Here is a 14,762-nt window from a genome sequence, read left to right as displayed (position 1 = left end):
AATTTTTCACTGATGCTTGTCCCCGTCATCGTTCTTAATAAGGTTCAAAGTGTCACGGGTTGCCAGGGCAAGACGTCTGAATCATAAAAGGACCCAAACTGCAGGTGGCTTCTGAAGTGAGCGAGCTTTATTGTGACAGTGATGTACGAAACAAAGGAAAGGGTGGCAAGAAACAGAACTGAAAACACTCTAAACTGGGGAAAAACTAAAACTTAAACAACAAAACCTGAACATGAGTGAGGGTAACTAGCAGGGAGGACAGCGCGGGGAGAATGCACAGGCAGACAGAGGAAGATGCACGGAATGACAGAGGGGAATAACGCAGACGAACCATATTTATAATTAAAGGAATTTGGAATGTACATTGTGCCTGGGTTTAGAGTGTTTGGAAGAGAGTCCTGTCTCAGTCAATTATAGATTATGTGAGAGGGAGGGTGTGTGTGTTTAAGGCCCGGATGGCTTGGGGATAGAAGCTCCTCTTGAGTCTCTCTGTCCTTGCCCGGATGATGCGGAACCTTCTACTGTTACACCCTGAAAAGGGGCTGAAAAGGGGATAAGTCAATGACGACGCTCAGACACGATGCTTCTCTTTCAGCAGCTTCATTGCGAATGATTCAGAAATATAAACATACATACAAAAGTATTAAACATCCTAACAACGATGTACAGTCTCTGTTAGTTGTAAGACAATATATCTCAAGACTGTTTTCTTTCCTTTTCTTTAAGTTACGGATTAAATTGAATGTAAGAATTTACAAAAACAGCTTATGAATCAATAAACAAACTTAGACCATTAAACTGAAATGTACAGAAAATAAACAAAATATTCATATAAAAACACTAATAGGCATTTGTCTCTTCATACAAAATAAACATGTTCTTCGTCCAGATCAAATGCAAAATGCACACAATGTATGTTTCATACACAGTCTGGCACGATAATGCTTCATGCTAGCCACCAACAGAGCGCTTAGCTTAGCTTGCTGCTTATAGCTTATCCTAACATCACAGTTAACACAGGTCATCTAAGTATTCCTAGTAACCTCTTGGTACATTTGGAAACACGGTCAGTACAACTCAACATACATATTTGTAAAGTCCAACAGCAGAATTGCACAATTATTACCTGAAAAGGGGATAAGTCAATGACGACGCTCAGACACGATGCTTCTCTTTCAGCAGCTTCATTGCGAATGAGGCATCGTGGCCAGAGCTCCCCCTTCCGGCAACAGCAGGCATAACTAATCAATCACGATCACTAAATCACATGGATTATTCCCCAGGCTCGACAAGTAGATCACAGATTGAATGTTACACAGGTTGTAGTCACATTAAGGATTATTATCCGGTTGAACATAGTCATGAACTCTTTTAACTATTTTAGCCTGTGTTACATTACGTCTCTTAATGGGACTTCTTTTACCCTTGTTTATACATTTACATATTTGAAATAAATTGAATAATATATTGGGTAACTTTTAACCACAACTTTTTACTCCATTATGGACTTCAACAAATAATCAATCTATCACACTACCAGATTGCAGAAGTTGGAACGGGTCCTTCAGTATCTGCGCTGCTCTAGTCCGGCATCTCCTGGTGTAGATGTCCTGAAGCGGGGGGAGAGCAATCCTGCAGCAGCGTTCTGCTGTACCTGTCATGCGCCGCGGCGCGCGTGCACAAAAGGATCCAGACGCAGACTCAGCGCTAACAGAAAAGACACTTTATTATAATAACGAAAGGCGACCCGGGAAAACTAGGGAGCAAAACAAGGAACTAAAAACCCAGGGAAACAAGGACACAAGGAAGCCGGGATCGGGACCGTGGGAGGCTGCAATAGAAAGGGGAGAGGATTACTAGGGAGCCGGGAAGCGGGGAAAACACATCAGGACTGAGTTAGAGTAGGGGGCTTACGATAGAGCGGGACCGTGGGAGCTCGGGGGGGAAGTGTGGCAGTCCGTGAGCAGGAAGTCCGTGGAGATAGCGAATGGGCAAGATGATGCACCAAATGATCCAGTTGAGCCGGATGACAGGCAGGTGGCAGACGCCGAACGCCGGGTCGAAACCTGGACACAAGTAGGCGGATTAAACACAGTTCCAACCAGAAGTGAATGCACGCTTTCGTGGAAGTCTAGTTACCACTGTGAGGTGATTAACAGACTGGCGTGGAGCATCCGTCAGTGCCGGGTTAAGTAGCTCTTCATGTAATCACCGCGATGGAGAGCAGGTGTGTCGGTGTTGGCCCGGCCCGGGGGTGTGGCTACCCGAGCATCACGCATTCCACAGACACAGGACGACGGACCATGACAGTACGGATCACTCTCTGGAGAGCTTTTTGGTCCTTCACACAGCTGTTCCCAAACCACGATGTCATGTTCTGTGTGAGGATGCTCTCCACAGCGCCTGTATAGAAAATCCTGAGGATCTTTGGAGAGACCCTGAACTTCCTCAGTTGTCGTAGGTGATACAGGCGCTGCCTAGCCTTTTTGGTCTGGACCTGAATGTAGGCAGACCATGTCAGGTCTGAGGAGATGTGGACACCAAGATACTTGAAGGACTGCACCCTCTCCACTGGAGCTCCATTGATGATAATGGGCTTGTAGTCTCTGTGCTGACTCCTTCTGAAGTCCACCACCAGCTCCTTGGTCTTGCCGACATTCAGCTGGAGGTGGTTGTCCTGGCACCATAATGCCAGATTCTTCACTTCGTCCATGTAGGCTGCTTCATCGTTGTTGGAGATGGCACCCAACACCACTGTGTCGTCAGCAAACTTCACAATGGTGTTGGAGCCATGGGTGGCCACACAGTCTGAAGTGTAGAGGGAGTAGAGCAGTGGCGAGAGGACACATCCCTGAGGTGCTCCTGTGTTGATGGTGATGCTGTTAGAGACGCATCTACCCACCCTCACCACCTGAGTTCTGCCAGTGAGGAAGTCCAACACCCATGCACACAGACGGCTGTTAAGTCCCAGATCCCTCATCCTTTTGGGAACAGTCTGCAGGGCACTATTGTGTTAAACGCTGAACTGTAATCAACAAACAGCATTCGCACATAGTTACCCTGTTTCTTGTCCACGTGGCTGAGAGTGGTGTGTAGGACGTGGGCGATGGCATCCTCTGTGGATCTGTTGGATCTGTAGGCGAACTGCAGCGGATCTGTGGTGTCTGGGATGGAGGAGGAGATGATGTTCTTCAGCAGCCTCTCAAACACCTTCATTACTACCGAGGTCAGTGCAACTGGCCGGTAATCGTTCAGGTATGAGGGTTTGCTGTTCTTGGGCACAGGGATGATGGTGGATCTTTTGAAGCATGTGGGGACCACAGACTTCGCCAGGGACTTGTTGAAAATATAAGTGAACACACCTGCTAGCTGGTCAGCACAGCAGCGCAGCAGACGGCCGGTGATGCCGTCTGGCCCCGCCGCTTTCCTTGTGTTCACTCTTCAATGCCGCTCGGACGTCATGCTCCGCGATGCTGGTCACCGGTCTCTCGCTGATGACGTCACTGTCCTTGGTAGTCAGGCGGTAGATAGCATTAGCCGCCTGGCTAACCTCAAAACGGGCATAGAACTGATTCAGCTGATTGGTGAATGCAGAGTCGGCGTTGATCGGCGCAGTGTCCCTGGCTTTGTAGTCCGTAATGGTGCGTAGTCCGTGCCACATACTCCGTGTTTCGCCCTGGTGGAAGCGGTACTCCCGGTACCGGCATTTGGCATCTCTCACTGCGCGCCGCACGCCGTATGAGGCCGCTTTGTAGGCGCTCATATCGCCAGTGGCGACACCCGCGTTGTAGGAGGCGGTCCTGGCGTTTACTGCAGTGCGGATCGATCTGTCCATCCATGGTTTCTGGTTTGGGAAGCAGGGCTACAGCTTTGTAGCCCTGCTTGTATGGCGTGTAGCAGTGATCCAAAATTCGATCCCCCCTCGTTGGACACGAGACATGCTGGTAAAAGTTTGGCATGACTTGTCTGAGGTTCGCTTTGTTAAAGTCTCCTGCTACAATGAGGGCTGCGCCCGGGTCCTTGTTTTGAAGCGAACTCAGCACATCATGTAATTCGGACAAAGCCATACCTATATCCGCTTGGGGTGGGATGTAGACCACCGTGGTGATGACCGAGGTGAACTCACGGGGCAGATAGAAAGGGCGGCACTTAATGCTCAGGAACTCCAGATGTGGCGAGCAGCCGCTGGAAAGCGTAGAAATGCTCCTGGCATCACACCACTTTCTGTTTACCATGAAACACACTCCTCCACCTTTGGTTTTGTTCGACTCTGCTGTTCTGTCCGCGCGGAGCACAAACAATGAATCCGACGGAGTTACGGCCTGGTCCGGCACGGTGGGGGTCAGCCATGTCTCCGTGAAGCACAGAATGTTGCAGTCCCTCATGTCACGTTGGAAGGTGACCCTTGCTCTTAGGTCATCAAGCTTGTTCTCCATGGATTGTACATTGGCCAGTAGGATACTGGGCAGTGGTGCGCGATGCGCCTGCTGTCTCAGTCTGTTCCTAATACCAGCGCGTTTCCCCCGGCGCTTCTTTGTTCTACGCCTCAGATGAGCGGCCCGTCCTTTGTTGTTCTCCGCGCCGCGTAGAATCTCTGGCAGCCAGGAAGGGTCGGGTTTAAAAGTGTCCAAGATTAGATGTGCAACCTTGTCACCGATGTTTACAAGTGATCCGCTGTCGTATACTATAAGACTAGAGGATTTTGGGATGTAAACCAGAGCAAAAAATAAGTAAAAAACAAGAAAAGTGGATAGTCGGAGCGGAGCGGTCAGGAAGGCGTCTGGACGTGGCCGCGCCATCTTGGTTAAAAGACACGAACCTTCAAAATAAAACAGGAAACACAAAGACTGAACACAACACACAAACTTAACACAGACTGGGGGACACAGAACACAGGAACATGAAATGAAAGGAGAGTACAAAAACCCAGAATAAACAAAACCACAGAATAATAATAAACATAAACACGGAGTCACAGACTCTGGACCATGACACAAAGATTTTGCCTTTTGTAACTTTGTCTTGATTTAACATTTTTGGATTTTAAATAACTAAAAAAACAGGACAGTTAATGATTGCTTTAACTTTAAGGAAATTATATTTGCTTATATTTAGACCAATCGGCAGACTGTTGGATAACATTGTTTATTCCAGTAAAATCTGCCAGCTACTGTAGTAACAGTTTGTTATGGGCAGCATTTTTTATTACTTACTTTCTAGATTTGACTTCGAGAATTTACAGCAATTTAAAAAAGGCTATGCTGGAGTAAAATTACTATAGATTATATTTTTATTTATTCTGATCTTTATCATTAGTGTTTATTGTTCACATCTTTTTTTTCTAGCCTCAAATCCAAAGTGTTACTTCCCCAGCGACTCACAACTGAATTCCACAGCTTGGTTTGCTCAGTACATCGGGTCTTTCGTCTCTTTCCTCACTCTGGACGATGTTGTGACATTTGGATCTGAGTCGGTAAATAATCAACATTGGTGGAAATTTTGAACTGACGCTTTTCTACTTGGATTCAAATGCAGCAAAAAAACAGTTGATAATTTCATGACCTACAGACGTGCTTTTCTCCCCTCCTTGCAGGTCATTCAGGTCTTCACAGTGAACCTTCAGAACATCGCTCTTTTCAACACCTCTGTCTTACCTGCAAACCTCACAGAGTACTACACCACCCTTTTGTATCAACAGGACAGCAACTTCAACCCCTTACTGTGAGTTTAAATCTATACAATATGTTGCGTTCTCCAGCCACAAATCCTGCATTTTTCTGTAAGTGTTGTTTAACCTTCTTTGCAGCCTTCCTATCTTGTTTCGGTGTGTCGCTCCTGGTCCAGCATTTACCCAACTGAGTCCAAGCAACACTTTGATAGTTCTGCAGAATCTCACAGTTCTCTGTACGAACCTGGACCCACAAGTAAGAAACATTTAAAGAAAAGAAAAACAGCTATTTGTGCAGTCTGCTGCAAAAACCTAACTACATTCAATACAGGATAGGTAAGGTCAACTAGACATGAATGTTATAAGATTTCAATCTTTCAGAGATTCAGCATCTTGCCTGGTATTTTGGTAAAAAGTAGTTTATTATTTCCTTAAATTTGTCACCCACATAAAATTGGGTTTAGTTTCACTTGCAGGCTCCTGTTTTGAATCTGGTGTTTATTATTTAGAGTGGTGTAGAGCTCTTTGTTCTGGCGGTATGTGATTTTAAGAAGGGTGAAATGGAAAGATGAATAAAAGAGCACTAAGCTCTCCTTTTATTAACTTGATAAAGTTTTGTTCCCCAGAATATTTACACTGTAGACATAAATTTGACTCTACTGACAAAGTTTTTCTCACACGTGTGAAGGTCACAGCTGCTTTGGCAGGTAACTTTGGTCAGAACATTGACTCCACAGTCATTTCTGCCCTCGGCAGCCAAAGCACTGGCATGTCGCTGAATCAGATCAGCTCAATCAAACCCCAGGACTTAATAAACTCCATCGGCACTCTCTCCACTGTGACGGGCTGGAGCGAAGGCCAGGCCATGACCATCATCCAGTCTCTGCTGTCTTCGGGCATCATACAGGTAGCAGATTTTAGACTGAATCCTGACTTTAGAAAAATCAAAGTCATCTTTGTGGTCATGTTCACTTATGCGTGTGCTGCTTCCATCCTTTCCACCAGATCAACAGCTCATCATCGCTGATAAGTCTGGGCACTCTCATCATTGGTGTACCTTCCAGAGTGTTCTTGAGCATCTCTGGTAATCAGCTGATAAGTGCCTCCCAAACTCCTTCACTGGTGGCAAACCTCCTTTCTGGTCCTCAGATCATCCAGCAGGTCTTTGTCAGTCAGGTATGACAGGTTTTCTGTTATAACTTGAGCATGATTTGAACTGCACACTTCCATCAGCTGCTTTGGATAAAGATAGAAAGCTTTCCACAGAGAGTTAACTCACAATGCTTCCATCTTCTCTCAGATCATATCAGTGAACACCAGCAGCGTGCAAGTGATCCAGAACGTTCCCAATGACCTGGCCACTGAGATCCCTCGATCCCTGCTGGTGGGCTTCTCCAGTAGCAACGACGTTATAACCATACTCAACAGAAAGGAATGGAAACAGCAGCAGGTAGAAGATGAAACCCTCAGCTTAGTTTTTATTGTCGTGTTGTGCTACATGCCTGTTATTACAGACTCTTTTTGTTTGTTTGTTTGTTTTGTTAGGCTGAATTGTTCTTTGAGTCGGTAGCTACAGAGAGCGCCTCTGCACAGCTGGGAGGTCCAAACAAGTGAGTTCAAATCAGTCTGGGAGATCAATCAAATCAATCAAAACAACCTGCAAATGGGTTTGAGTAGAGCTAACAGTGTGTGTGTGTGTGTGTGTGTGTGTGTGTGTGTGTGTGTGTGTGTGTGTGTGTGTGTGTGTGTGTGTGTGTGTGTGTAGTTTGTCATCCTCTGTGCTTCAAGGGTTCACATGCACTGGAGTGAGGAACATTGGCAATGAGCAAGTCAAGAACCTGATCAAAGCCTGTCGGAGGTCAGGCAGCAGGAAGGTTAAACTAGTGGAGTCTCAGGTACAGTGTTCAAGGCATTTATGGGATATTTAAAATCTCCTTCATATCTGCTCAAATATTAAAAAGTGAACATATTGGACATCAAAGGAGAAACTAACAATTGTTTAAAACACACTTAAAACAATATATACATACCCTGTGAATCGGGTTATATAGATTACACCGTATATAACTCTGGCACATAGAGTTAGGGTAATAAATGTTTGAACAAAGATGCAATTTTTGCATGTTGCAGCTGCACACCACCACAGTGGATTAAAGTGCAGACTTCCAGCTTTGGTGGAGAAGGCAAATTACAAAAATGCGTTACCATCCAACAAGTCATGGAGCTTTCTTACACATGTTCTCCGTCATAAACGGGGACGATACAAGGTGCTAATTATTTTGCCTTTTTTTTTAATCAACAGCTGACCTGCATGTACACTTACATTAAAGACGATGCTGCCAACTTCAACCTCTACCCTCCAGATGTGCTGCTGTATTATGAGTAAGAATCCTGTCTGTTTGTTCTGAATTAAAGCTGAATGGTGGATGCTACAGCTTGTCACACTTGTGTTTCCTCTTGCAGTTACTCACTGGTGCCGCAGGCCAGCTGCAGGGCCTATTTCACAGAGTTGGGAAATGCAGACTTCTCTGTCTTCTCTGCAGCGCTCAGCTACAAGCGCACTGCCCTGTTTGAAAACGCAAAGAGCTGCTTGGTGAGTCCTCGAACCACACATCACTTCTTGAGCTCTAAAGATTAGATGTATTAATAATTGCATGAAATGGAAATAACTGTCATCACAATAAGGTTTTGTTTAATGTTTTGAGTTGAAATGAATTTCTGTTTCTTTTATTTTCAAAGGGCATAACAAACACAAGCTTAACTAAAGATGAAATATCAGTATTGGGAAACATGTGCTGCATCCTGGATGCGTCCTACATCCTAAACTCAGATTCATCCATCTTGGAAAATCTCAAAAGCTGCCCCAGCCTCACTTCTGCTCAAGCAGCTGCTGTTCAGGCTCAAATGACTAATGGCAACACAAGATATGGGTACGCAAAACGCTTCACCGCTGTGGCAGATTTTCATTCCTGTTTGTTTGTTTCCTTGTCAGCAGATTTACATTTTTACATTTGGCCCTTTCTGTCCTTCATAATAATAATCACCGTTCTGTTTTCGTGATAACCAGAGCTCCTTCAGTGTGGACTGAGCAAACTCTGAAAGACCTCGGGATGCTGCCGCTGTATATGTCTTCAACCTTCTATGATCACTTCAACACTGTGAGTAATACATGACCGCAAACATTTACATTTTTTGATTTTGGTTTCTGTTTTTTGCTGTTAACCTTGTTCTTTATGCGCATTTCCTTCTTTCCCTTTGTTCTTGTGAGCAGAAAACAAAGAACAACTACTTGAGGTACTTCCTGGGTGTTCTCAAGGAAAACAACGTGGACAGTCAGAAGATCGGGGAGCTGAAGAGCGCAATAAGGATGTCCATTCCTAATGAGGAATCTACAGGTTGGTTTCTTTCTGTCAACTGCTTGGTCCATGTATTAGAATCCAGAGAGAATTTACTGTTTAACCAAAAATTGTTTCTCTTTCTGTGTTTCAGCCACTGACTGCACTTTGGGATTCATAAACCGTGTGACTCTCGTTAATCTAATATTCCCCTTAAACTATGATATAAATCAGTTCACCAGCTGCCTCAATTCCACCATTGTCAAAGACAACTTGGATGCCCTCGTTAACCAGGTGCAGGAGCAGAACTACACAAAGATTGTTCTCAGCAAGTTGCGAGAGGTAAGTGGCAAAAAAACTCCTGGAGCCTATCCCAGCTGGCATAGATTTAGAGGCAGGTTAGGCCCCTCCTGGAGAGCAGGTTTAACACACAGAAGCATTCAGAAAAACATAACACACATTCTGACCTACGGTCAGTTTAAAATCAGTATTCGACCAAACCCCGTGCATGTTTTTGGACTTTGGAACGAAGCATGAGAACCAGCACAGACACAGGGAGGGCATGCAAAGTCTGCAACGCTGACAACTTCTATTATTTAAGCTTTTGCTATCTAAATTTGAGTCTAAATATCTTCTGACTTTTTTATAGGCTTACAGTGCCAGCGGCATCATCCCAGAAGATCAGGTTCAGATCTTAGGAGCAATGTCCCGTAGTGCCACAATGGAAGACATCAACATGTGGACTATTATTCAGATCGACACACTCGCTTCTTTGATGGATGCTTCAAACGGGCCGTGGGACCCGGTTCTGGTGAGCAAACAGAAGAAAAAATCTGAACGTGAGCTTACTTTACATGCTTGTGTCTTCACACCGATGCTTGGTTCTCCTCATCAAGGCCAAAGCCATCATCTCCAAGTATCTGAGTGTAAAGGGGAACAGTCTCGGCAGTGTGGAGCTCAACGCCATTGGAGGACCAAACCTGTGCGCCCTGGATGATGTTGTTATCAGGAACATTTCGGTTGAAAGCATCAAGTAAGGCGTCAGAGCTGTGACTGTGCATGAGTGTGTGTGTGTTTGGAGGTTATTTTTACATCACATTAGCAGCAGGTTCTCAGAGTTTTACCCCTAATACTGCTGGATAAACAGAAACTCACTCAGGAACAAGGTCACACGGAGCTCAAATTTTCACTCGCGACAGGGAAGCAATTGTCTCCAACCCACTTCAACTTGCTTTCCCCCTGTAGGTTGTTTTTATTGGTTACACACATGAATATTCATAGAGCTTGTTGCTGTATTACCTATGAGAAATTACTATAACTGGTTACAAAGTGTGATTGTGTTGTGCAAGCGTGATTATACATTGTGTGTGGTTATATGATGGGAGTGCAGCTCTCCCAGATTGTTGTTGGTAGAATCTGTTCTTCTCAAGGCTGCTTGTTCCCTTTATCAGTGTCATGCACGTAGTCATATGCGTAGGTTACCTAGATAGCAAGCAGAAGCATTCTAGCTTTCTAAATGGCATTGTGTAGGTTTTTAAATGGCAACCTACAACACGTACATTAAACCTAACACAGGTAATATCTGGAAGGTACAAGAACATGTTGGCTAAAGGTCTGTCAGGGATCCTGTACTTACAAAGGCAGGTGAACCCACATAAATCTTTAAATTATTATTTAGATAACTAGAAAAAAAAGTCTGATTTAATGATAAATAATGTTATATGAATTCCATAAACTCAACACACCATTCCTGTGTGTTTTATCTCCTGCAGGAACGCCGATGCTCTGGACATATCCAGCTGCACCACTGAGAAAAAGCAAGAACTGTTTTCCCTCGCATATGAAGCATTTATCCCAGACAAACACTCAATCACTATCTCCACTTCCAGTTACCAGCTCATACAATCTTACCTACGTAAGCAAACAGACCCGCATTCAAAAAAAGCATCATTTAAACAGCTGAAAGTTAACGTACCATTAATTTTTTTCCATTCTTGCAGCGGGTGCAGATCTTAGGTTTATCCAAGATTTAGTGTCTGCCAATATCAGTATGGACGTCCCGATCTTCACTGGGCTGCTTGAGAGTGTTATACAGGTCAGTGCTGCATGTCTGCACTTTGAATTCTGAATTTTAGACTAATTTTGAAAAAAGGTTTTTATTTTTTTTATTTATTTTGGGGTGGAGGGGTCTTGCATCATAGTTCCTCAATTTATTTACTTCACTCAAACCATTAGATGGGGCTGATAAGTTGTAAAACTAAATTGTTTTTTGGTTCTGTCAAAGAATAAAGTAAGTGTGTTTATTTGCTCATAGGATAAAATGTGTCTGCTCTGTTCTCCATAGAACCTGACTGTTAGTGATGTTAAAGGTCTTCTTGGCACCAACCTCCCACTTTTGAAGTCGTATGAAAATGTGACAGTGGTGCAAACCTGGATCAGTTCACAGTTTCAGTCCGATCTTAATGGTCTGGGAGTGGGGCTTACAGGAGGCAAGGTTAGCCCCACCACCACCACTACATCAGACACATCATCAACAACATCAGGGGCAACTTCATCGATAACATCGGGGCCAAATTCATCAACAACATCAGGGGCAACTTCATCGATAACATCGGGGCCAAATTCATCAACAACATCAGGGGCAACTTCATCGATAACATCGGGGCCAAATTCATCAACAACATCAGGGGCAACTTCATCGATAACATCGGGGCCAAATTCATCAACCACATCAGGGGCAACTTCATCGATAACATCGGGGCCAAATTCATCAACAACATCAGGGGCAACTTCAACGATAACATCGGGGCCAAATTCATCAACAACATCAGGGGCAACTTCATCGATAACATTGGGGCCAAATTCATCAACCACATCAGGGGCAACTTCATTGACATCATTGGGGACAACTTCAACAACTGGATCCAGCAGCACCACGCGTAAGTATTACAAAAGGTAGCATGGGGTAAAATATTCAAAGACACCTCAGATAAAGCAGCAGTACCCAAGCAGGGCCCAAGTGTTAATCGAGAGCACAAGAAGTAAGGGAGGCCGAAATAAAGCAGGAAAACATGAAATGTTAAGCTAGCGGTGGACCTTCTGCTGCAGATTCAATCTTTTAATTGCTCATTTTAACATTTTGTCTCATATCCTGCTGTTTTGTTACGAGTATGTAGAGATCATCTTACATCAGAAGCACTGACAAGAAAAACAAAACAAAACAAAAAACACATTGGTGGTGAAAGGGAACTTGGTTTTTACTTGCGAGATCTGCAGTGTGATTAATGATGGCAGCATGAAATCTCATATCCTGCTGTGTTGATGCATAAAATGTAATTTTTTGTCAATTTATAACTTTTTTTCTCTCTTTTTTTTGTGGTACAGCAACAGATATCTGTATCGGTTTGAACAGGTAGGATTTACACGAACCTGTTGGAGAGTTTACTTTTTATGCAACGTTGTCCCAGATGTCAACAAAGTACCAATCACATGTTTTATTTTGAAACCACAGAACAGCAGTTCAGCTCCAACTCACCAGTGCACAGACGAGCGGAAACCTCTGTGACTTGGCCGTTGAGCAACTGGCTTGTGCCTCGGTAAGAGCGTCACATAAGTCAACAGCCGTCTGTGATTCAGCTCGTTTTCACTTTCACTGTAGAGTCTAAACTGTTCTCTGTCGTCACGCAGCTGTCAACAATAACAGCAGAACAGCTGGCAATGATACTGAAGTGCAACCGCTACTCCAGCTCGAGTGGGTCCAAATCTGTCTGGAAACTTGTCCTCTCCGAAACCTCTCAGGTCCTGGACCAGGCTCTGGATCTGCTCGTCAACACGGTATGAAAGCATTACACAATATTTTGTAAGACGAGAAGAACCTTCTGCAAACCGTCTGTTGTTGAAAGATAAGAAAAGTCAGTAGTTACATCACATTTTGATCTTTGTTATAGACTCTGGACGCCAACAACCCAGCAGTGTCCGTGATTCTGGACACCATACAAGAACTCCGAATAGATACTGTCAACACGGCCACCCTCAATAATCTAACCTTCATCCAGACGTGGTTTGGCCGCCGCCTTCTCCCATTTCTGCCAGCTGTTTCACCTGACTTCCTTTCATATATGGCCACAAGGGAACTTACTTGCAGCTCCTACCAGGCCATGTAAGAAATTAAGACCATAAAATTACATCAAATGTGACTGCCTTTCTTGGTATACCAAAAGCCTGCCATTTTTTAATTAACCTAATCCCAATTTCAATTCAGTCAGCAGATTTTGAGTCAACTCCGGCCACAATTGACGTTTGCCAGGCAGGTGTCTGTCTACACGCACTTCATTAAGGTTTTCCTGACCAGGAACAACAGCACAGGTACACTGCTGTATTACAGCCCAGTAACAATCAATGGCAGCCTATTAACAATTACAGTCTATGTATTGTTCACGTCACATCTGAATTAATCCAACATTCACACATGTTGATAGAATTGGTGGGATTCAGGAATACAGTAATCCAGGGTGGTCACGTGTATTGCAAAGTGACATAACAATGTATGATAGATGCTTTTCCTTCAGCACAATAAAGCTGAATTTCCTCTGTGTGTGTTTGTGGTTCAGACCCCGCCTGCAGCTCAGGCATTGCCACCAGTGCACAATGGCTGCAGGTGAACATGGGAGGTTTTGCCTATCTTGCGACGTTCCAGGACATTCAGACGATCTACTCCAACTTCTCAGCGGTGCGTTATGATGCACTGCATTTTCTGTCTTTACATCTGTTTTCTTGTGGGGTGGGGTTTCCCTCTGTGATAACCACAACTGTCACTGACAACATGTGTGTTTGCATATGCAGATGGAAGCCCTGTCACAGCTCACGGTCAGACAGCTAGCCGAGGTGTCCACAACACCTGGACAGCTCACAACTTCTGAGCAAGTCAACATGGTGATGAAATATGTGCCTGACCAGTCTCTGGCTGCCTTCTTTGATGATTTCTCATCTGTTCTCCTGGTGAGCATACATCATGTTATAAAGTCACCTGGTGTGTTTTGTTGATACTAGAGGTCAAGTCAAGCTGAGTTTATCTGTTCATCACATGTAAAACATTCATACGTTTTGTGTTTATGTTTGCAATGATGGTAAACTCTAACATTTTTCTGGTTAGTCTTCTCACACAGAAGTTGAAGAAGGTCCTGTTACACCTGTTACATCTAAAAAACATGATTATTACTTTTGGTTTTTTCTACAGGCTCCTGAAGACGCATTGCCTTCAGTCGTGAGGTCAGCCATGTTGCAAGTTGTGTTTGATCGTGCAAACCTCTCCCTTCCTTCGATGAGTGATGCGGACGTAGAGGTGTGGCTTACCTCCCGGCTGCCACCTCTGCTGGTACAACTTTCACCAGGACAAGTTGCACCTTACTTCGGAATACTGGCAGGACGGAGCTGCAGCATTGAGCAGCTGGGGTGAGCACAAAGCTTCAAGCACCATATATGGAAGTATTTAAGCAATCTGACTGGAAATAAACCTTTGCATTTTTTTGTTTCAGTGTACTGAACCTGAACATGACTATCTCAACGCTCAGCACAGACACACAGCAGAAAATCTATGATCAAATCCTCCAGACCCTCGGAGGTAAAGCTAACCCAGGAAACCAGTAAACTCAGCTTTAATTTTTTTTGTTGGATGCTTTATGAAATTGGGCTGTAACATTCCTGTAAGCGAGTAGCCCATTCACATTTCTTAACATAATGGCTGCCAGCCTTGTGAAAGT

The 14,762-nt window shown here is 44.3% G+C and overlaps 1 protein-coding gene across 1 annotated transcript in view; it reads left to right on the top strand.

The window, feature by feature from the left end:
* mslnb (mesothelin b) overlaps nt 1–14,762 on the top strand; it is a 66,490-nt gene that overhangs the window by 21,867 nt on the left and 29,861 nt on the right. The window contains exons 46-73 of the mRNA XM_085409363.1: nt 5,346–5,473; nt 5,594–5,721; nt 5,807–5,924; nt 6,357–6,575; nt 6,674–6,844; nt 6,969–7,118; nt 7,214–7,278; nt 7,434–7,563; nt 7,971–8,050; nt 8,132–8,261; nt 8,408–8,598; nt 8,736–8,826; nt 8,940–9,063; nt 9,158–9,345; nt 9,653–9,814; nt 9,900–10,036; nt 10,776–10,918; nt 11,004–11,098; nt 11,348–11,942; nt 12,388–12,415; nt 12,515–12,599; nt 12,691–12,837; nt 12,951–13,162; nt 13,265–13,368; nt 13,614–13,732; nt 13,846–14,001; nt 14,240–14,454; nt 14,538–14,623. Coding sequence (XP_085265489.1) covers nt 5,346–5,473; nt 5,594–5,721; nt 5,807–5,924; nt 6,357–6,575; nt 6,674–6,844; nt 6,969–7,118; nt 7,214–7,278; nt 7,434–7,563; nt 7,971–8,050; nt 8,132–8,261; nt 8,408–8,598; nt 8,736–8,826; nt 8,940–9,063; nt 9,158–9,345; nt 9,653–9,814; nt 9,900–10,036; nt 10,776–10,918; nt 11,004–11,098; nt 11,348–11,942; nt 12,388–12,415; nt 12,515–12,599; nt 12,691–12,837; nt 12,951–13,162; nt 13,265–13,368; nt 13,614–13,732; nt 13,846–14,001; nt 14,240–14,454; nt 14,538–14,623 — 4,197 coding nt within the window. The remainder of the gene's footprint in view (nt 1–5,345; nt 5,474–5,593; nt 5,722–5,806; nt 5,925–6,356; nt 6,576–6,673; nt 6,845–6,968; nt 7,119–7,213; nt 7,279–7,433; nt 7,564–7,970; nt 8,051–8,131; nt 8,262–8,407; nt 8,599–8,735; nt 8,827–8,939; nt 9,064–9,157; nt 9,346–9,652; nt 9,815–9,899; nt 10,037–10,775; nt 10,919–11,003; nt 11,099–11,347; nt 11,943–12,387; nt 12,416–12,514; nt 12,600–12,690; nt 12,838–12,950; nt 13,163–13,264; nt 13,369–13,613; nt 13,733–13,845; nt 14,002–14,239; nt 14,455–14,537; nt 14,624–14,762) is intronic.

The sequence above is a fragment of the Rhamphochromis longiceps genome, linkage group LG6 (genome assembly GCF_057381845.1).
Source record: "Rhamphochromis longiceps isolate RC_006_pf linkage group LG6, R_longiceps_female_GT1.1, whole genome shotgun sequence".
NCBI classification, from domain to species: Eukaryota; Metazoa; Chordata; class Actinopteri; order Cichliformes; family Cichlidae; genus Rhamphochromis; species Rhamphochromis longiceps.
Note: the sequence above shows the minus strand (reverse complement) of the source record. Positions and strands in the feature narration are given on the sequence as shown.